At 41.0% G+C, this 22,468-nt stretch overlaps 3 protein-coding genes across 6 annotated transcripts; 2 read left to right on the top strand and 1 right to left on the bottom strand.

Moving 5' to 3' along the window:
• Window positions 1–302: 302 nt before the first annotated feature.
• On the top strand, window positions 303–6,193 carry gtsf1 (gametocyte specific factor 1). 3 transcript variants are annotated; one of them, XM_077513403.1, is made up of 7 exons: window positions 303–507; window positions 1,125–1,219; window positions 1,302–1,408; window positions 4,788–4,911; window positions 4,976–5,056; window positions 5,807–5,867; window positions 5,936–6,193. In XM_077513403.1, the coding sequence occupies exons 2-7, from the start codon at window positions 1,138–1,140 to the stop codon at window positions 6,000–6,002; spliced, it is 522 nt and encodes a 173-aa protein (XP_077369529.1). In that variant the 5' UTR covers window positions 303–507; window positions 1,125–1,137; the 3' UTR covers window positions 6,003–6,193. The 3 variants fall into 3 exon arrangements, with proteins under 3 accessions (XP_077369529.1, XP_077369527.1, XP_077369528.1); XM_077513401.1 differs by having other exon boundaries at window positions 318–507; window positions 4,973–5,056; XM_077513402.1 differs by lacking the exon at window positions 303–507 and adding an exon at window positions 524–668 and having other exon boundaries at window positions 4,973–5,056.
• LOC144013966 (protein phosphatase 1 regulatory subunit 3A) lies at window positions 6,121–11,173 on the bottom strand. 2 transcript variants are annotated; one of them, XM_077513399.1, is made up of 3 exons: window positions 9,847–11,173; window positions 7,123–7,157; window positions 6,121–7,035 (listed from the first exon to the last, which is right to left on the bottom strand). In XM_077513399.1, the coding sequence occupies exons 1-3, from the start codon at window positions 10,701–10,703 to the stop codon at window positions 6,890–6,892; spliced, it is 1,038 nt and encodes a 345-aa protein (XP_077369525.1). In that variant the 5' UTR covers window positions 10,704–11,173; the 3' UTR covers window positions 6,121–6,889. The 2 variants fall into 2 exon arrangements, with proteins under 2 accessions (XP_077369525.1, XP_077369526.1); XM_077513400.1 differs by having other exon boundaries at window positions 6,124–7,032; window positions 9,847–11,168.
• tspy (testis specific protein Y-linked) lies at window positions 10,088–21,530 on the top strand. The gene is made up of 8 exons (XM_077513398.1): window positions 10,088–13,702; window positions 13,812–13,889; window positions 15,138–15,249; window positions 16,446–16,600; window positions 16,754–16,830; window positions 17,236–17,450; window positions 18,831–18,875; window positions 18,964–21,530. The coding sequence occupies exons 1-8, from the start codon at window positions 12,782–12,784 to the stop codon at window positions 18,999–19,001; spliced, it is 1,641 nt and encodes a 546-aa protein (XP_077369524.1). The 5' UTR covers window positions 10,088–12,781; the 3' UTR covers window positions 19,002–21,530.
• The last annotated feature ends 938 nt before the right edge of the window (window positions 21,531–22,468 follow it).

The following is a 22,468-nucleotide window of genomic DNA, read 5'->3' as shown; positions in this document are numbered from 1 at the left end:
TGGTTGAAAGGTATTTTTGAAGGCTACTCGAAAGTTTCTTTTTTGTTGTATATTTGAAATATACTTTTTTTGTGTAAATGAAGATATGCTTCTTTGTGTGCGTAGATCAGTTTTTTTGTGATTACGGGGTTTTGGCATGATTCTAACTCCATAGGATTTTCCACTTTACAGGCATATACAGCCACAGTGGCACCAGGCATTCAAACGAACACGTTCACAAACATTTCCCCGTGAGAGAGTGAGAGCTAACTAACAGATACAATAGGAGCATTGAACAAATGTACTGAAGTGGCGATTCGTCATACTGTAATGACTGAGATTGTCGGAGGGCGCAGTGGTATTCCAATCCAGTTGGCGGCGGTAGTGCACATTTCGGTCACCATAAACGGACCGAGGCTTTTCTGCACGTGGTTCTACTAACTGTTCAACTTCAAAATACTTCTGAAGAACCCCAACGAAGCAGCAGGCTTTAATTTAGCCCACTGAGCACATTTGTACGAGACAAACGTACGTACTGCACTTTTCACTACTTCTGTTTGTTGTTAATTGGTTGTTGTTAAGAGGCTTAACGCTGTCATTCATTTTGATGACACGTTGCAAATTTTGGTTAAGGGCCCAATAGTTTCGACGCGATGTTTTCCCAGAGTTGGAAAAAGTAGTCGCTCTCTGTAAGTAGAAGTAAAAGTACTGATACTTGTAGGGAAAACAAACAAACAAAAGCTAGCTAACTTAAAACTTTAAAAAAAAAAAAAAACGTGCCCTGAAATGTATGTAGAAAACCTACTTCTTTCTGTATTTTGTTTGCGTTGGTAATTTGGCAGCTGGGAGAAGCTAGGGAAAGAAAAAAAAAAGCACTAGTTGGATTAGTAAATTGTAAACAGCCATAAGTCATTTAGTTAGAAAGGCAAGAATCTAATTATGAAAAGTCTTATTTGTCTATGTCACCTAAGTTTTGTGTTATTGCTACAGTTGTGCTCATACCCGAGCAGAATAAAATATTGGAAAGTGTTCGAACGGGGGCCATGAAACCAGGTTATGTAAACTTGGGATTGCAACTGAAGATGGGTGTCATGTGACATTCCTTAAAAATCACATATCTCACTATAATATTCCACAATTCCAAGGTCAATTGAGAAAATGGCCACCATCAGGTTGGGGAGCAGCAGTGGACCATCTCTGCTGGCCCGCTCTTCAGAGAGAACTTTGATCGTTGAACAGGGTAAATAACGCATCACAGCTTTTATTGTCGTTCGCAGCAAAGTGTGACTGAATGTGGTTATTTGTGTTGTCTCGTATCAAAGTGGGAAATGGATGTTTGGATCCAGATAAGCTTTGCCAGTGTCCGTTCGATAAAAGTCACCAGATCCGGGCTTGTCGCCTCGCCTATCACCTTTTGAAATGCAAGAAGGTGAGTTATCTTTTTGCAACAGCCTGACCGGTTTATCTCTTCACTGATGTAGTGATGACCAAATGAAGCCTCATGAAGCTTTGCAGCCAATTGGTTTGCACATGTGGCAAAGCTTCATGGTGCTTCATTTATTCTAATGCACCATCAAGTGGTCAGACCCTCTTTCGGATGGCAATGTTGCAAATGATGTATTGTGATTGATGTAAGCTGTAATGTGTCCAAAAGGAAAAAATTAACTAAACTAACTAACTAGAAGCCCAAGAGGTCAACATTAAGAATTCAATGGCTATTTGCTCAAGACAAAGATATGAATGTGCTTGTGTTAGTAATTTAGTATGTGAATAAAATACAACAAGTGCTAAGGATAATTTGTTCTTCATTTTTATTTCGAAATAATAGCTTTCCCACAGTGGCTGGTTTTAAACGGTTTCTTTTTTTGGACAATATTTCACCAGCTTTAGAAAATATTCTTTCACAAGGCACATATAAAGCTGGGGTGCAGAGAAATGCGAGTGCCAGTTTAAAAAAATGTGGGTAGGTATTTTTATGTGTCTCCCAGTACACTAATGGATTTTCATTCTGTACTGTGTTTGCGATGCGTGCCAAACGTCGGACCACTCCCGAAGCGTTAATGTGACTCAGCCGGCCGGCGAGGCTTATCACTTCCGGGTTTTGCCGAAATGACGAGCGCCTCGGTACAAGCTTCGTGCAAACGCCCCTCCCGTTACTCGACACAAGCTTCGGAGCCTCGGCCCATTTCGTCTCATCACTCCACTGATGAATTGACATTGATCAACATGCAAGCTAAAAACAGTTGGGTCAAAAATAACCCAATTGTAGATCAAAAATGGACCAATCCACTTTATGGGTCAATTTGATCTAACTTTCTGTGTTTCATACAAATGACCCAATTTTGTGACCCAAGTAATCTGACCAATATTTATGAGTTGTTTTACATTAAAAGACCGATTTCTTGACTCAAAGTAGGGTCAAATGCTGCATTCGAGGATGGTCGAAAGTCTGATATATCCGAGTTGTTTTTTCCCCAGTTCCGACCTGAAAGCGTTAGAGGCGAAAGTAAACGACCAAAATGCGGATAGCGGTAAATAGTTTTTTTTTATTTTGGTCCTCAAAACTCATTTTGACCTCCAGCAAACTTACCTGCTTGAAATTTTGCTTCATTTATTGTTTTTATCTGATTTCCTAAGCATATCATACAGTTCAGTAGCTCACCGTGTAATTTCATGCAGATATGTATGCCGTATACTGTCACCGACGTTGTGTTACATGGAGTTATGTTGAATATTTATGAATGAAGAAAGCTATCTAGTTTTATACTCGAGTAAATTGTGTTTTGCCATTCAAAGTGACGTCACATTGTAGTCCGTCTGTGAAGTTGGGGTCTTTCCCCCCTGACATTGCAATTGGAATTTCTGAGTTCAACCCGCATTCCCATTCCCCTTCCAAACTTCCGACTATCCTCGAATGCAGCAAAATTGACCCATGTAGAGGATTAGTCCATTTTTTACCCATAGTGGGTTATTTTTGACCAAACTGTTTTTAGAGTAGTCTGTCACTAACGACTTTTTAAAAAAATCGAGTTGCCTATCAAATTATTCAATCGATTAATCAGCTAATAGCCCCGCCCCTCAAAAAAAAAAAGTTTAAAAAAGTATTTTTTATTTTTTTAAGTCCACTCAGGTTGAACCTGAGTTGAATTTAGTGGCCATAAATACCGTAATTGCTGGACTATAAGGCGCACCTGATTATAAGCCGCACCCACTACATTTCTAAAGGAAAAAGCATTTTGTCCATACATAAGCCGCACCTGACTATAAGCCGTATGTGCCCACATTAAAAATGAGATATTTACAAAGAAAGATGGTACTATGTAAGTGAGGACCAGTGACCACTTTCATTACTGTAAGCAGAAGATCTTACTTACCCACTTTCAACTCGCAGAATGCAGGCAAGTCATTCTTCCCCATGTCTTGTACAATCATGGTGTCACGGCAAAATTAAATCACCATGTAGCAACAAACAAAAAGTCGCGGCTTATAGTCCAGCAATTACGGTACTCGTTGTTCCTTTATCCTCTGCACACAAATGCACATATTATACAAACACCAACAAAATTTGCCTATGCTAAACCATTGCCAAATGCGATTAGCATTAGTCATCAATAAACTCGAATCACTTATTGTACTTTTTTGAAAATCACTTCACAGTCCAACATACTGAAAAATACCATTTTATCACAATATTAATGCACTTAAATAGCGCTTCATCTTCATAATGTTTCGTGACATATTTACTTGTCTCGTTCAAACATATTGAGTTGTCGAATCCTACAATGGCTATTGATGCAGCATACTTATGCACACATGCACAGAAAGGTTTTTCACGTAACTTACGTTATGTTCCAACATCCCCTAGGGTCTCCCCTTGACTTGGGTTTTGCACATTTGGTGGCGTAAAACTGGAGTATAATAGTCCTTACTTATGGCAAATGCAGAATAACCTCGTCAGTATGCTACTTGGAGGAGTAAGGGGCGGGGGAGGGGGGAGCTCGGCTGAAGTCGCTGTACCCACAAGAGTTTTGCTCGATGTTGTTTAACAGTAGCAGATATGCCTTCCTGTTGCTGATACACATAGGGCCACCCGCCATCTTACGTGTGTCTGGCTGGCAACAGTAAATTCATTGAAGCTCTTAATTATTTAGCGATTTTGACGCAGATTGTTTTGTTACAAACATAAGACATGTAGTGAAGTGCATTTTCTCCCTTTTCAGTCAGTGACCACAAACAAACCCTAAAAAGCATCTTAGTTAGTAGTGGTGAATCGTAGTCCGTCAGCAATAAGGATCCGTGCGGTTCCGGGCCTCCCGGCAACGTCCAGGTGCTGCAAATATGTTTTTTAAAATTATTAAAATAGCTTTGACACATTCATTTTTGCGTCAACCAATTTTTGTGGTCGACCCAACTGACTTAATCAACTTTTATTCCCAGCCCTTTTTTAGTGTTCTTTTTTTCTGCTGTGCAAACGTTCTATTGTGTTGGCCTTTTATTTTTGCTGCTATGAGATCACTGAGTAAACTTTTTGAAGTCAGCTTTATTCTTAAATCTGAAATACTCCTGTATGGTCTGCCTCGGCAGTGGAGGTTGTTAGTCAAGCAACGTTCAAGGCACACGCAAGAAAAACGGTACATGTATGAAGCTTTCGCTTACAATTTGGCATCAATATTAGACAATAGAAAATGAAACCTATTAACAATAGTGTGTGTGGTGTCTGTGAATAAGTAGGGCAAATAAATAATAAGGCTTTGTAACTACATTTGTCAGCCTGAATGCACAGGTTAATTCATCTGTGACTTGTGCAGAACCACCCGCAACTGGCCAAGGAGCTCAAAACTTGCCCCTTCAATGCCTGCCATCTGGTCCCGAAGAGTGAGCTGGCCAAACACACTGAAACCTGCCCCAACAGAATTTCAGTGGGCACAAATGGTAAGATAACATCTTTGTGCGTTTTGACGTGTGGCTTTTCAATTGATGTTTGCTCTATTAGCAGGTGAAGCTGAAGGATGGAGAAAATGCGAGGTACCGGTCACGTCCCAGTTCACCCCAACCGCAACTGAAGACTGGGATAATGGTAAGATTGAAAACGCTTGCGGAGATTCAGGTGTCGTATGGTGGGAGTGAACTCAACTAATTTGACAAGGAATAGTTTAATAGATTGTGAACAATTCTTAAAAAGAGGCTTCAAGCTGTTTATTGCCACTCCCACTTCAGGTTTACTGCCAAACTAAACAAAAAAAAAAACAACGGACAATTGTACCATATGTTTAAAACAAATAAAGCTTAAGCCTTTGGTCCGCTAGCTTAATGCTAACTCAAAGCAGTGTCTACAGTGGTCGCTACTTCACAGTTTACTTATTGCCGATTCACTCTATCACAGATTTTTATCAATGGAAAGACGGGCACACTTCTTCTAAGCATTGTGAGTGAAGCTCAGCAGTGCCAGCTGCTGGTAGTGGCAGAGTACTTTTGTGGGCTCAACCATGAACTTTCACTTGAAAAGAGACTTTTAACACACATTCTGATTATTTGAGATTGAAGTGTTATGAGTAAGGACTGCAGTCAAAAGAATGGAACTGTTATCGCAAGGCACCACTGGACAAATGTTGTTAGGACTGGTCACCAAAGGGGCACCGTACTTTGAGCTGTGCCAAATGTTGTCTGTTAGCATCAGAAAAGGTTATCCTGCAAGTCTATTCTCAAGTAACTCACTTGGATATCCCGACTTTTGCTTATTTTATTATTATTATTTTTTTATACATGCATTGCCATTTCACTCAGAATATTACTTGATCTCAGATTTATTTATTTTTTTCTTCTTCAGAGGTGGATGAAGCAGCTGCTCCGTTTATCTGGGGCGAAAGTACAACCCAGGCGATCCAGGGGTAAGCCATTCGCCCGGCCGGTCGCGGGTACATCCCCTTTTTCATTTGTCATTGGTTGCTCTCAACAGATGCGAAGCTCGAGCCTACAATGCTATGGTAGCCAAGTTCCGTGGACCAAATTCCCTGCCGTGGTAGTTTGAAATGTTTTACCGTTTGCTGTTGAGACCAGTTAGTGCATGTTTCACTTTGTTTGAAACTTGGGTTTCAATTGATGCATGTTTTTTTGTTGTTGTTGTTGTTGTTTAGCGTTTGCTTTTAAATGTTGCTCAGTGTTCAATACTAGTAAGCAATTTCTTTTGTTCTCACATTAAATACCGTGCATGGCATTTGTGATGATGAAATCATTTTTGCTCAATGAATGTAAGAGTTAATATGCTCAAGTTTATTGTTGCACACCAGGGGGGGGGGGGAACTAGCAATTTATGTACAGTGTTCTTCTATAGTGCAAAGAAAATGGGGGAAAAAAGGCCAGTTGTTTTAAAACATTTAAGACTGGAGGGAAGGAAAAAAAAAAGACGCACACCAACATAGGGCTCTGTTATCCCCGAATGTGAAAGTCAAATTCCATGTGACAGGACAGTAGTTAACTTCTGGATTAACGTGTCTCGTTTGTGTGTAGCTCAACTCAAAGAAATCGAAGTTGTCATTAATTGAATGACCACTAGATGGCAACCATTAGTTTCTTGTAAGCGACTCAACAGTTGCTCTTGACTTGCCACAACAGGAAAGAGAATTATTTAGCTAGTCTTCATTTATGGGCACAATTATTGAGGATGAAATTATTTCATCTGAATCATAAAATTGTCTTGAATTAGTTGAATGTAAATCAGGTGCAAAACCCGCTGGTAAAAACATGAGAAAAAGTAGCTCGTTGACACACTGCTAATGAGCGGGTTGCTAATGAACTAAAACACACAAACTGCTTCTACTGTACACTTGAATGCTTGTTTCAACAGGTGAATGCAAACAAGGGTTTGTGGTGGGTGATTATTTGCCCCCAAAGAACTTTGCGAGTGGACGATTTATTGTGATAACTGGGAAATTTGCTGCTTCCTGTCCAGTTCTTTCAACATTGATCTTCCCTCCTCCTCGCTGTCGGGCGATATCATGACTGGGCACGGGACTTCACGACCCTCACTCGCTGTGCTTGATGTCTCGATTTCACCTGCTTGACAAACACAAACTCAAAAACATTCCACATACTTTTCCACGCATGCATCCGTCTTATGAATACCAATTGAACATGAATCTTTACCTTCATCATTGGCTGAGTCGAAATCGATGCACGTGCTGAAATAAAAGGAAAATTATAATACAATAAAGCAGAAAGTGCTTTACAACATTCAAAACCACACGCAAGGCTTTGTTTTGATTGTATTTAAAAAAAAAATAAAAAAATAAAAATAAAAGCAGGTCAGGTGCTTTTCATGTAATGACCATTGTTTACATCCCTATTTTAATTGAATCAGGAATTTTATTGGTCCATTCATGGACCTGTTGTCATTTATGCTGTTCCCCTCCTTGTTAGTCAACTGCACATTTTACAAAAAGTTCTGAAACATTCAACAGTTGAAAATGGGCATTTAAGAAGAAGAAAAAAAAAACTTCGTTGGCAGCGTGCACCAGACACTTCTCACCATCTGCTCAAATTGATATCCTTGAGCGACAGCTGGCAGACGGAAAAGTTCAAAGGTGAATCTTTGCCAGGGGGAACGCAGAGGCTGTAAACGACACCTGCCCTTTGCCTGTTTTGACTGTCCTCTCTCACCACTGGATGACTGGCATTTTCAGGGGCGTGTCCTCTAGATTCATAACACTTAACGCTTTCATGATTAGGAGAGCCGCCCCTCACTAAATTGGGTGGCCGCGCCAGATTTCAGTTTGAAGCATAAGCTCCACACAGTAGGCCTGAGCCCACATTCAAACCCACAACAAAACAATTAGCGCATAATAGCAAACTCCATAAACACGGGCTATTTATTAGCATCAAGGTAGTGGTGTCATGACACTTTCAGTTTTAATAACGGACATTTGAACACAACTGACTTGTACTGCCCCCAGGTGGCTAAGGTGGGCTATTCAATTTTCAAAAAAAAATATTTTTTTTATAAAATATTCTGGAATGCTGTTTTTCCCATTTAAAAAAATTGGGGGGCTGTGTTTGGAACAGAATGGTAACATTTCAATTCAACGTGGAAAGATGATTGTTATGAGATGAATGTTTTAGGTCATTAGCGTGGTCAAGGAATGAATTAAACTTAATCTCCAGGCACCACTGTCGTCATAGTTTTAATTTCAAAGGTCCAATGTAATCAGGATCCATTTTTTTCCTCAGTTTTATGCACAACAATAGTCAAAATGAGTCTGTTTGTGACCAGGTCAAAGTTTGCCGTCTATGCGGTTTGTCCATTGCATGCAGTAGCCTTTTCAAAGCAGACAAGCAGATTTAGATTTTTTTTCTACGTTGTCATGACATACATTTGACACTCATTAAGTACCTGCCTATGAACATAACATAAAAAGGGCATCATGCTCATTTCTAATTATTTAGTATTTCTTATAAAAGGATACAAAAGATTATGTAAAAAATAAATATAAATAATTGTGGCCTGGGCCCTTATTTTAAAAGAGTAATAGAAACACAATCTTTTGTTCCATCATTGCATTACGTAACCTTTCTTTAGTCAACAGGCTTCCTGACTTGGGACTTTGCTGTTCTTAACTTTTCTAAAAGCAGTCTCCAAGCAGCAAAAGTGGACATCCTACGACTGCTCGTTTCACATTAGCAGTCAACTTGCTGTTGCCTGTTGTTACACAGTCTGTGGAACCGTGCTGGAAAAAATTTGGTCTTGTCTAAGAAAAATATCGGTGGTGAATAATACAGTGTTACAATACAGAAACGAGATGATGACATAACTGGAGGCCAACTGGCAAATTGCTTGCTAACGTGGAATTGCGCAACATCTCATCACATATAATTGCCAATATCAGTTTAAACCTTATGTATACCACAAGATCGTCTTACATCAACTTTAAAGATAAACAGCATACAGATGATTTTATTAAACATTTTTTTGCATAACTATAAGCATGTGTGTATATGGACCCAAGCCAGCTGTGCGTTCTGGCATTACATTTTGTTTCAATAGAGAACCTGATGTTGACGTCGAGTCCAGCCATTTTGGCATGATAGACAACGCATCCGCCACTTTGAGTAAACTGCAAACGCCAAACTTGAACAATGATTGACAGCTGTTGTGGACCAGCTGCCATAACCAGAAGAGGAAACAAAAAGATCGGCATGCTCCAGGCTACCAAAAGAAGAATCAATATGTCGTACTATGTTGCACTTTTGTACATGGTGGATGAATCAGCAGATGCAAACTGTTAGCACACGCAAAATGTGGGGGAAATAATGTTTCGTTCCTTTGTGCTGCTATGATTTAATAGATATTACACAGTTGAATTTAATAACTGACCAACACTTTTTTGCGTCTTCTTGTTGTGGCAGCTGGTCTACAACAGTTGTCAATCATTGTTAAAGTATGGCGTTTGCAGTTTACTCAAAGTGGCAGACGTGTTTTCTATGCCGCCAAAATGGTTGTGCTAACGGCCAGTTTGGGGCGAGTGACGTCAACGTCCGGATCGCTGTAGCTGCTGGGACCGAGCAAAAAATAAAAAATAAAATAAAATTGTTTGAGCATTATACTGCCCCCAGTGGCCAAGGTGGGCATATCAGAAGGAGCAGATAGTGTTCAATTCATTACGTTATGTTTCGATGAAGTACATTAAGTGTTATTTTCCTCATTTAAAAACACACATTTCAATTGACAATTATTTATTTGTGATGCCAGAATGGCTTAACCTCCATTCATTTTCAATGAAAGATGATTAGAGATAATGCCAATTGGCAATTGAGTTATGAGCGTGGCTGCCACATGCAGTCTCGTTTGTTTATTGTCAGTGACGTCTTATTTACCTGTAGTCTTTGGGGGGTCTCATGATCCCCTTCACTTCTTGATGCCCACGGTCTGCTTCCTGCTGTGATTCCTCTTCGTAGGACAGAAGCAAAGACACCGCGTAGTTCATATGGGAGTTATTATCCCAGTGATCCCCCTCGGTGGTTTCATAGCGGACAACGAACTCGATGCGAGACCCGTGGGTGACGTAAGGGGGCGCAAAAGACAGCTTGAAGGAGAACTTATCTGTTTCCCCGTCGTTGGATCCGTGGACATACTCTGCGGGGTGGTCGAAGTACGTCTCCCAGTTGTCCATGGTGGATCTGATGTAGACGGCTTTGTGGAAGGACACGTTGAGCACCCGCACGAGGCCGCTGAAGGCGAGGGGCTCGTCTTCCACGGGACCGACGTGCTCCATACACACTTTAAGCGCACGCACGGCGTCCAGCAACGCGTCTCCGCCGGGGGGCTCAAAGTCCGGGTGCACGTGGAACACCGGTTCTCGCTCAGCCGGGCCATACTTCGCCCGCTCTTCATCCCACCTGGCCGAGTCCTCTTCGTCTTCCGAGTCGAAGGTGACGAACTCGCGGACGTCCACAAGGTCTCCGCCCGTCGTGTCGGCGAACGACACTCGCTTTCCGGGGGCAAGCGCCGCTTGGATGCGCATGTACTCGGCGGTCTCGTCGTGGATGGATGCGCCCCGCCTCCTGGGCACCGGGGAGCACCTTGGGATCAGGCGCACGCTCTCGCTCGCCTCATCGTCGTCGTCGTCTTCGTCGTCGTCATCCGCTACGTGTCCCTCTGCTTCGTCGGGTGACCGACCAGGTTTGATGGGAACGAAAAGACTCTCTTGACTTGGGATGGTTAAAAAAGACATTTCTGCTCACGCGAGGACCCCCGAGACGAATAACACGGCTAGCAGCGACGGCACTGGCCCGCACTGGCGGCGCATTACGCGCAGTCAAGCTGCTCGGTTAACGTGCGCGGTTAAATGTCACGCATGGGAAACTTGTCCTGCCAGCCCTTGTGATCGTGTATCCCCTGCTAAAAAACATCACACCTTGGCTGCCGTCGCGGTCTAAATTTAGCCTTGACCTACCGGGATCTCCATGCACTCAAAAGTGTCTTCGAGTTGGTATGATCCCCGCACCCCTTTCAGCACCCTCCCTGCATGGGTTGCTTGGTTTGGGCTGGCGAGACGCCGACAAATGGAGATGTGATATTAATGGCTGCAGTCCCAGGAGGCATAAAGTCAATTACTGTACTCCAAATATCATTACAGCTAATTAAAAACGGCAATGTTTTATGACAGTGCGTCAATATATTTTCCGTGATCTTTTTTTTTTTTTCCCTGCAGCCTGTCTGCACATATAATAAGAGGCGGATCGATCCAAATATCAGTACCGATACCAATGTTAGTGATGACAAGTAAAATTGCACCCAAGTAGATTTCTCAAGCGTAATTTACTAGTAATTTTTTAATGATTGAGGAATATAAACCGGGAAGCATTACCAACATTGGGAATGGATTTGTAGAAGCAAAATATTCCTCATCCATGGAATTTGTTTGTTTATTGTTTTGGTTTATTTAAATGACAGTGTGCAGTAACATTACATAAATGGCTGCATCAGATTTAGCACTCACTAGTTTCCATCTGTAGTCCCCAAAGAATAACATTCCAAGATCAGAATTAAAATTAAACGTACAAACAACAGTGCATGTGTCATCAGAGTTGTGGCGAATGTGTTGTCCTGTGCAAGCCTAAAAAATACAAGTTAAATGGTTTGTTTTTCTAACCCTACATTCACACCACCCATATTTGTCATTCGCTCATTTAGCATTGTTACCCGGTTGTTAGCTAAACAATAGAAACGAGCTAACGGTTGAAACAACACCATGTTAGAATAGTACAGAATAAAAAACACAACAATAGAGTAATTATTTATTGCCCACTAATGTGGAAAATAGTCTTTTATTTTGTCTTCAATTTTTATTTCATTTTTTTCCTAATGTCTGTGCATGTTTATATTTTCAATAAACCACCCAAACCAAACAATTATAAAATATTTTTAAGCATTCCTTCAAAGATGCACTTTTGTTTTATTGTTGTAATGAAACACGTGTTTCCTTAACACACATACTTCGGTAAAAAAAAAATGGTTTGTTTTATTTGATGTAGAGTGATGTTTGTTTATCTCGGGAAGAAATAGGAACGAAATGTAAATAATAGGGAAACAAATGTACAAAATTCATCCATCCATCCACCCATTTTCCGTACCACTTATTCAGTTTTTTTTTAAATTCACAATTTATATTTTTGTTGTACTTCCTCTTTTTTTAAGAAATCAATTACAAATTGACAACGTGGGAACATGCATTTACCGCTATATAAAATTATCAGTATACGCGATCCCAAGCATTGCAGTATCGCATAATCAGCCAGTAAACACACCCTAGAATCCGATTGGTCGAGAGCTTTTAGCGCGTCGTGCTCCAGCCAATCAGAGCGTTGTTATTCCTTAACTGCGATAACGCGGATAGTAAGCTAGGATTAAGCAAACACAAACGAATACAAAGAACGAGCGTCACAACATATGCATGATAGCAAAGCGATGAATCTTTTTTGACCGTCATTTGCCTCGCCGGTCTTGCCTTTTCGCGGAAATGTGTCGTCCCGACTCCGAGGACTCACGACATGGGTAACGTCGAGCTAACTAGCTTTAGCATTTAAGTGCTACTTGCGACCGTTTCCCTTAGGCCGCGAGCGAGCTGCATCCTATCCAGTCGTGATTGAGGATGTAAGTTAAGTCAAGAGCCAAATCATACGATCGCGCGACTACGACGCTTATCCGGCGTGTTGGTGATTCGAGCGTTTGCGGTTACGTTGACATTTTTTTTCGTAATTGTGCTCGCGGGCTACCTAGCTTGTTAGCTGCTTTGGCTAGCTCGCCAGTATGAGTGAATCGACGGACTGCGAGCAGGGCCCCCACTCAAAAGCGAGGAAAAGGTGTCCGTCACCGGACCAGGATGAGGGAGCCTCTATTCCCAGCAAGTCCTCCAAGATGGACGACGCATGTAATGAAGTGCAGGATTCATCGGAGCGATGTAAAAACGGGGAGAGCGAAGAAGCAGCCGAGCAAGAGAGACATTCGATGCATGAAGAGGGAGCGGAAAGTTCGCCAAGTTCTTCTGCACCTGTCAACAACTCCAATTCTGATGAGCACAAAGCCATGGAAGGCCAGTCATCCAATGTTCTCGGTTGTTCTGATGCGAAGGACGATGCAGACGCGAGCACGGGACACGAGCCTATTTGCGACCTTTTGGACCAGTCTGATTCTGACCCGGCGGCCATAGCGGCCGCCGAAGCACTCGCCAGCCTCACGGGGAGAGACGGCGAAGACAGTCGAGAGACTCCGTGCTCTTCCAAAAGAGCCAAGCAAGCCAAGCTGGGGAGCAAAGCCAATCGGCGCAGGGACCAGCAGGTCCTCGGAGCTCATTCTAAAACGCGGGCAGCTGCTGCTGACAGCTCCACGTGCGTGTTCAGCGCAGACAGAGAGGACGCGGATGATGCGGAAAACGCAGGCCAAGGTGACGAATCCATGTCTGGATCTTCTTCCGCACCCAGCTCCTCTTTCCCGTCCGAGAATGAGGACAATGAGGACGGTGAGTGCGCCATTGTGTCTGTTAAGATGGCTCCCGAGATGAGACAGTCAGTGGCTCTCCTGGCGCAGGTACAGATGAGACTGGAAGCTCTCGAGAAGAAAAGCGCCTGGCTCCACCAGCGCCTGGAGCTGAAGATTGGCCGCATGCGGCGGCCTCATCTCGAACAGCGCAGCTCCATCACAAAAAGCATCCCGGGCTTCTGGGTGACAGCTGTATCCTTCCGTACCAGACTTTCCCCATCTCCTTGCATGCTGGACTTTTGAGTGAATGCCGATTACAAAAGTAACATGTTTATGCTTTACCTTGACTCTGAGGCGCCAGCTACTAAACCACCCGCAACTCTCGGCTCACATTGACGAAACGGATGAGGATGCTCTCAGCTACATGACTGATTTGGAGGTAGGCGATACACCCGCAGCGTCGTGTTCACTTTTTGAAGGGTTTTCCAATCTTATTTTGACATTGACAGAAAACTCTCATGGCACACCTTCCAAAAAATGCCATAAAAATATACAAAAGTTCGTCTATTATCTAGCGGAGGAGCATAAACGAGTACCACTGGTGGTACATGAAAGAATTTCTGTACTTTTAAAACGATAATGAAGATGAAAAATGGATGGATGGATAGTTATGCATATTTTGTTTGTTTACTTTAATGGAGAGTACATTTTTTAAACTTTTAAATGGCAACATGACTGTTGGCTGCCCAAATTGTGGAATTTTCTATAAAAAAAAAAAAAATGAAATGATCAATACAATGCCTCTCAAATCCTTTATAACTAATAACTTCAGGAAAAAAAAAACAATTGATGAAAGGACATATTCTGCGGGCCACACAGCTCTTCTCACCTTCTCACCAGTGAGTTTCCATGTCCACGATTTGGAGACCCACTTGGAATTTTGGCCATACAAGCTTATTGGTGGTTATTTTGAACTGAAAGTTGTCAACCAATCGGAGAAGGGCTTCCCCGTGTGGTGGAAGTAAAGGAGGAGATAAGTTGAGAAAGAATCAAGTTATGGTGATTCACTCTCATTTAAAGGCATTATTTGACCACATTTTCTATAGGTGACGTCACACAAAAAAACCTTTGCCAAAAAGGTGTTGTGTGATGCAAAAACTCAATTTCTGTAGAGCCCATCACTAGAATTTCAAAATTATTGGGAAGTGACCATTCCAACCAGCCTCAGCATGTTTAGACTCATTTTTGTGAAATGTTGTTTCAGCTTCAAGTTCAGATCATTTTTTTAAGTACGGTACAACACATTTGCATTTAGTCTTCAAAAACTGTTTGGTTTTTAATATTAAAACCATTTTTTTTAAGCTTCACGGCGGCGATGTGTAGTGTTCAAACTGTATAGTGTTAGGCTTGCAATAATGAAAAATAATTTTTAGAAATAAAACCTCTGTATCCTTTATGATGCCACTATTAGTTACTGAAATCGAATGTTGGCCATTACAGTGGTAGCTAAGTGTAACATTTATGAGAAGGATTCCTGTAGATAAACAAATATACTTTTTATGTAGTCACCAAATGACAATTTTCAGCGAAGTGAAGTGAAATTGTGCCATTTCCCAAGCGTCACATAGTGGCTGCGACTCACTGTCGTGTTTATGCTGACGACGTTCACACATTTTGCTTCCATCAGATTGAAACCTTCAAGAACCACAAAGTGGGTTTCCAGATCCGCTTCCACTTCAGACGGAACCCGTACTTTCAGAACATCATCATCATGAAGGAGCTGCACATCGGACTGGGAGGTACAAATTTATCACCTTATAGCGTGTTTTTGAAATTATTTAATTTTTGTTTGGGTGCTATGGCAGCAATATGTTTCATCGGTCACAATCAAAATTCATACATTGGCGCTTAGGGCCTGACTTCGGACGATGGCCTTGTCTGCTATTGGAATTGACTTTCCATTGATATTTTAACAGTTCCTGAAAATTTCAGGTTCATATCTTTTTCCTAAGGTACTGGTTGCTATGGACATTTGAAACTTTAAACCCCTTTTTCTTAAAACTAGCCATTTCTACCTTCCAACATTAAAATTGCTGTAACTTTGTCAAATTTTGAGGTACGTCCATGGATTATATATAATTTTAAAGGAAATTAAGTGCCGAATAAATATATCAATATCTAAATTTTGATTTTCTTTTTTTTTTTTTTTATTTGGCACATGTGTGGACCCTTTTGCCAGAGCCGGTCACATACAATGTTCCCTCGTTTTCGGCTGGAGTTAAGTTAAAAAAAATACCCGCAATAAGTGAAATCCGTGAAGTAATTAGCTTTATGTTTTACATTTATTATAAATGTTTTAAGGGTCTAAAACTCCTCACCACACAGTTTATACACTTCTCTCATTGAGGCATTTACATTTTCTCACATTTCTCTCTTATTTAAACATTCTCAATGATCAAACTAAATTTTCAAAAATAACTACATTACTGTAATAAAATACATGCAAAATTGCACCCAAAAAAAATTCCACAATACAGCGAGGCCGCGAAAAGTGAACCACATTATAGCGAGGGAACACTTGATATCATTTTATTTTATTTTTTTTCAGGACCGATACTGATCATTAATTGTCAAGAAGGCCAATAACGGATATTGGAGCCGGTATTCATTTTCACTAAAAGAGGAAATTAGAGTTGACCTTTTCTTTTTAAATATGACATTATAATTTGGTTTGTATGGGGGCACGAGTGTATTAATAGCAATTCTTCATTTCAATGGTAAAAGAAGATTTGGTTTGTGAGTGTTCTGAGATAAGAGTATGGCCATGGAACATAGCAAACTTGTATCTCAAAGCAGCACTGTGTTTTAATTTGCAAAATCAATTTAAACGTAACAGTGTGTTGTCCTTTGTAAGATGATTTTGCAATATTAAGCAATTATTATTTTCTAAAAAAAAAACAAAAAAAACCTAAAAAAACATCTGTCCTTTTGACAGTAAGTCCCATGTCGTTGTCCAACACCATCCTATGGCATCGCGGCCACAACTTGACGGTCCACAGCGAACCCAGGAAGTTGTCACGCGGCATCTACCAGACCTTTTTCAGCTGGTTTGGCGACCACAGCAACCCCGCGCAAGACGATGTTGCGCAGGTACGACTGATGGCGAGTCACTCGTAGCAGTGCTCACTTTTCTTCTCTTCGCGTCTGTTTTTTTTCTTTTTTTCTTTTTTTTAAGGAAATACAATTCCGGAGGCTCACTTGACTGAACTGAACTCTTTGTCTGCTCTGTTTGGGGTTTTCCAGATCCTGAAGGACGACCTGTACAGGGACCCTTTGAGATACTACCTCACACCACTTTGGCAACCGAGAGAGAACGGCAGGTAGGTCGTGTTCCCAATATTTATTGCATCCGCCTGCGATAGACTGGACTTTGAGTCATTTTGCCAGCCACACTATGTCTTTACAATACTTGAGCTCTCAACGTGGGCTCTGTCAATATCAACAAGAGTGGAGTATTGTTCCTAGAGTTCTTAAAATTGTCATTTTGAAAGTTGTTGAATTGATCATCTCGTCTCAATTTACTAAGTGTGAAATGGTCCTGTCTAGTTGAGCAGAATTACTTTGTAAGAAATTGCAAAAGATGGCTACAAAGTTTATTTGTACCTTCTGCCTTTGTGTGCAATAGCATTCAATTGTCCCGCCTTTCAATCTACGTCGCTGGCATTGATAGATGAACCAAGATATTGCCGTATGCGTTGTGAATACATCTACATTTTTTCATCCAGTGATGGCGACACCGCCGCACCGAATGAGCGCGGCAACGGCACTGGCAACGACTGTGTGGTGATCTCCGACTCAGACGAGGAAACTGGTGACGCAGAACCAGGCCACAGTGGTGGAGAGGAGGAGGAGGAGGAGGAGGAGGAAGAAGAAGAGGAAGAGGAGGAAAAAGAAGAAGGAGGAGGAGGACAGGAGGAAGAGGAGGAGGTACCAAGTGCAGGTTGGTTACTTTTTGATTTAGTGCGCACTCACATTAGACCAGCAGTGCGCTAACTTTAGTGGCCACATTTGATGTTTACATTGCAACAATGGGCCATGTCATTTATAGATAGATACATTTAACACATTCACTGCCAGCCCAGCAAAAATGCATTGCATCATTTGACGTCTTTTTTCCGTCAAAGGCAGTGAATGAGTTAATAAATAGAAATATATACATGTTTTAACATTTAATAAATAGAAATATATACATGTTCATTAAAACATTCTTATGTTTTAATTCTAATTATTCAAAAAAGTGGCTTTGAACTCTTCACGTCAGGTTTCCATCCAAATGTTTTGAAATTTTTAAGCGGATTTTGTGAAAATACGCAAAACGGACATGCGACTTATGCCCGTTTCCTTCTGTTCTTCTTTTGCGAATATGCACAGCGAGATGTTATTGTGAGGGGTACATAATTTAATTTGGGACGATGGGGAGTTCCGAACGGACGGACTGAACTGAAGTAGTTTTTGTTGGCTTTTCTCACTTATGTGTGTCGTTGCATTGAGAGCTAGTGTCAATAAAGCGATCTAAAATTCCATTAATGTTTTTTTCTTTAATTAATTATAAAAAAAGAATCGTGTTTCGTCTCCCAAACATATCTTCCGCCATTTTTTTTGTGACTACAAACGTATATGTGACCTGGTATCGGTCAAAACGTGCGACTTATATCCGGTCTTGTAGTCTTAGTGTTTTGTGAATTTTAGGCCTTTTTTCAGATTTCGGGCGTTTCCATTCGGTTTCTTTTTCGCAATTCTTGAAAATTCAAATAAAAGTAGGTGGATGGAAACCCAACTACTGATGCTCCCAGTTGAAGTTTATTGCCAAGCTTCAAATAAAGCAAAGACAATTACATGTTGTGTATTCCAAACAGCCTCCAAGTCCACTAGCTTAATGCTAATGCTACCACCTAATTGCAAATAGGCTAAGTGGAATTTATATTGCCTTTTTAATTTTATCATATAAAACTTGAAGCACTGGATATTTGAAGATGAACAGTCAAGCATAACAGGTAGATGGATAATACTGACATCTTCTTCGACTCCATTTACTGTAAGTCCGTATGTCCGTTTTGCTGTATACTGCCCCCAGGTGGCCAAGGCACACCTACCTGAAGGAGCGGAGCAGCATAATGACCATTGAATTGAAATTCAGAATGATCCTTAAAAAGTCTTAGACATTGAATTCATCTACATCTAGAAACAAAGCATTAGCTGGCATTAAAATGTCTTAAATCAGTATTTCAAAAGTCTTTAAAAACAGAAATAGTTTTGAATTGAACTTGGGAATGAATACTCGAGTTTTTATCATCAAGACTAAAAACGGTCTTCTCCTCAGATGAGAGCCAGGAAGAAGGTGAAAGCGGAGAAATTGTGATTGATGGTAAGTAAAGTGTCCCTTCGTCTGACAGTTTGAGACTTTTGTTTACAAAGTGAAGCAAAATACCGAACGCGTTTGTTTGACGCGGCAGGCTCGGATGACAGCGAGCAGGACGAGGAGGAGGCCTGAAACAGGAAGTCGGCCTGGATGGCGGGCATGCCCGACTGAACATCTTCCGGATGTTAGTTAAGTTATGCACAAAATGTCATATTTTTGTAATGTACCAAAATATGATCTCTCGAAGCTTTTTAATAAATCAGGGTTAACTTAATAAAGCCAAGGCAAAAGGTGACTTATGATTTTCTACGGTATCGTCAAATACGGCACACTGTACGCAAGGATGGCTTTTTAGCAATTTCACTTGTTTTCGGCAGCTGACGTTGAGCGAGAATCTTGCGGGCATGGGAAGCAGACGTTTTTCCTTTGGCTATTTTTTCCTGATGTAATCAATTCAATCATGGCGACCGCATTTCAGGAGCACTTAGAACTGAACCAAATGTGTTCTCAGGGACGGGCCCACACTCGATTAAACTATTCGGGGCTGTGTAGAAGAAAATGTCTACTGTAGTCAAGGCTTAATGTTTTTTTTTTTTTTTTTTTTTGTTTTTTTTTTAAAACTTCCCCTGCTCCTCTACATTGTAATGCAGCAAATGTGATGCATAATCACGGCCTGATACTGCCACTTGTTGTGTACTTTGATCATTGGATTTCCCTACATTTCGCTGTAGCTGAATTTTGTCTTTTTTTTTTCTTCTTTTTTTTTTTAGTTGATTTCCATCCGCTTTCACATACTGTGTAAAGGTTTTCTTTGTGGAATTTGACGTTTTTGTACACATGGTAGAACACTCATGAGGATGAAAGCATCGCAACAGCATACTGATGTTCTGATACCGTAATAATGTTCATGTTTTGACCCTGTAATTGTGCAGCCCTTTGTCACCACGTTCACAAGTTGTGTACATTTTAATCGAAACTCTTCACTTGCACTGTTTTAGTGACTAAACGCAGATTCGTAGAGCAATTCCCAATGTTTGTAATTGTAAACGGTATGCACCAGAATGCTTCCAGGTCACGTGGTTTGTGAATACCGCTCAGCTGAAGAGATCATTTTTTTTATTAGGCATGTATTTTTTTATTTCAATCTCTGGAGTTAATTAGCTAGTCCCTCAATCGTCATGTTAGCGATGTCTGAATTTCCACCGCTTCTGTTTTTGAATAATTTTACCTGTTGAAATGTAAATTGTGCTGCATTCAAATCACATAACGTCTTGTTTTTGGCTGTCCCTTTACACGTTCAAAGGACGACGGTAGAGAAGAAAACTGGAAATTGTCATTTAAACCTTTCACCCCGTTTTCTCAATTGTTGTCGAATGATATTGGAGTGCTTTGTTTACTTTGTTTACTGTCGGAGAACGCTTGCGATTTTGCCACCCGGAAGAACGTATGACGTCATAGTGAATTAGAATATGTGCGAAGATAGAAAGACTTGGACCAAGATAACGTACCCAAACTTTGATAGCCAGGAACTGTCAACTGTACATTAAAAAAAAAAAAAAAAAAAAGATGCGTAGAGTGGCAGAAGTAAACAATAGTGGAGCACAGCGTTTGTCAACAATAATTGAGCTTAGGCACATATTTGACATTAGAAAAATCTCAGACTACCACCAAGCAACAATATCAACTAAATAAATAAATAGACACGTGTTACATACACACACATGTCGCTGACGTAGGGCCAAAACCTTCCATGTCCAATTTGACTACATTTCTTTACGAATCGACAGTGTTGAAAATGGTTTGCCCTTTCAAATTTCCGTTTTGGGAGGTTTCCAGAAAAGCCAGACACCAAAGATATGCACATCCAGTGGTGGCTTGCGATAAGAGTTTAATTTATGATTAATTTAATGAGCATGCTTGTAACCCAAAACACTCCTTAAAAAATAGCAATCAATAATCTTGTACTGCACAAAATCAAAAATAATTCAATAGAATTTAAAGAATGAAAGTTTGTGCATCATGATTAATTCTTTGCACGACCTCGCCACTGAATGGCAGTATAATACTATCACACCGAAAAACGAAGAAGAATTTAACTCAACTTACAGTAAGTAAGCGACTCAGCAATTTGCAGTAATGCTTGTTCATTACAGAGGATATGTGCTGCTTGTTTTAAGTGAGTAGAATTGAGTTCATTAACACCACATGGTTATATTTCCCGATTTTAGCTCAAAGAAAGAAAGAGGAAAAAAACAACCTAAAGAATGTCGGGTCACTTGTATCTCAAGGCACCACTGAAATAACGATCTGGTCTCAATTTAAATCTGTTGCTGGAAAACACTGGCGTAGCAGAGTAGTGTCGATGTTGCGCAACACCGATATAGGCAGTCAGCCAATCGGCATCAACGTCACGAACGTCACATTTCGGACCTCATGCTCACAAGGCCATGAATTCACTAACATTGCATCAGTTTGTGTTAAACTATTTCTGGTTGCACTGTAACACATTTGCTATTGAACTTTTGTTTTTGATTTTACCCCCCCCCCCTCTTTTTTTGCTTTTCTAGAACATTGTACCCCCTTTGTTGCTTTAGATTTATTTTGTTAGGGGGAAGTTATCCACCGTTTGACTCAAAACTAATAAAGTAGGAAGTTGTATGACTTTATTGTTGGCTGTGTCTTGATGTAACTCTTGCAATCAACACTCGACTGTCTATTTGTTGTCGCCACAAGATGGCGCTGTGGTGTAGTTTGTCACTTGTTTCGATCGCACTGATTTGAATAAAGGCTTTCTAGATCACATATCAGACTTTATGAAAGTATTTAAGCCTTCAGAGATAAATTCTTCACAATAATTGAGTTAACCATAATCAAGGTGTGTTTTTCTTGCACTTAAGTACTTGAATGAATGCTTCCTTTATGGCTTTTTGACATTTAAGTCACCTTCCCCACTCTTGAACGGAGATCAAACAAAAGCAACAGAGTGACACTTTAATGGATTTCTCGTGCCGGCGCAGTGGCATGCATGTGATATCACTCCCATTTTCGAGGTAGCACTGTAAATAGCTCCCGGCGAGGCATTTTTGGACAAGCCCAGACAAAGGAACGGCAGCAGTGTTGCAACGGTACACTTAAACCCTTGATTCCACTTTTAATGCACAGCTATAAATATTCCACTCGCAAAAAAACCTGCCCTGCTGGAAGCCCGGCAGCACTCAGGGTATGCGGCCTGCGATGGCCACATACTATTAATACTAATGTTGGAAACGCATTACATGCATGTGAAATGATCCCATGTGAAATGAAGCATTTTGCTTCCACTTTGATCAACCCCCACCGCCACAGAGCATCCACGTTTCATCATCATAAATTAATAACAGCCTTGGTTCCTTCACAATATCGATTGGGACAAAGTTTGTCCAGACAATGCTTTGTGCTCTGCCTGCAGGGGCGGCGACAGCCGAAAATGGAGGCTCTAAAGGTACGGGCAAGGGGTCGTTTGCAGCCAGTCATCTTTTTGTGAGCAACCTGCTGCCTGCAAGCTGAATTCTCGCAGTGTTTACAGAGCCAGCTGATTGTGTCCACCAATCACAAAGTGA

This window comes from Festucalex cinctus, chromosome 2, assembly GCF_051991245.1.
Source record: "Festucalex cinctus isolate MCC-2025b chromosome 2, RoL_Fcin_1.0, whole genome shotgun sequence".
In the NCBI taxonomy this organism is placed as follows: domain Eukaryota; kingdom Metazoa; phylum Chordata; class Actinopteri; order Syngnathiformes; family Syngnathidae; genus Festucalex; species Festucalex cinctus.
Note: the sequence above shows the minus strand (reverse complement) of the source record. Positions and strands in the feature narration are given on the sequence as shown.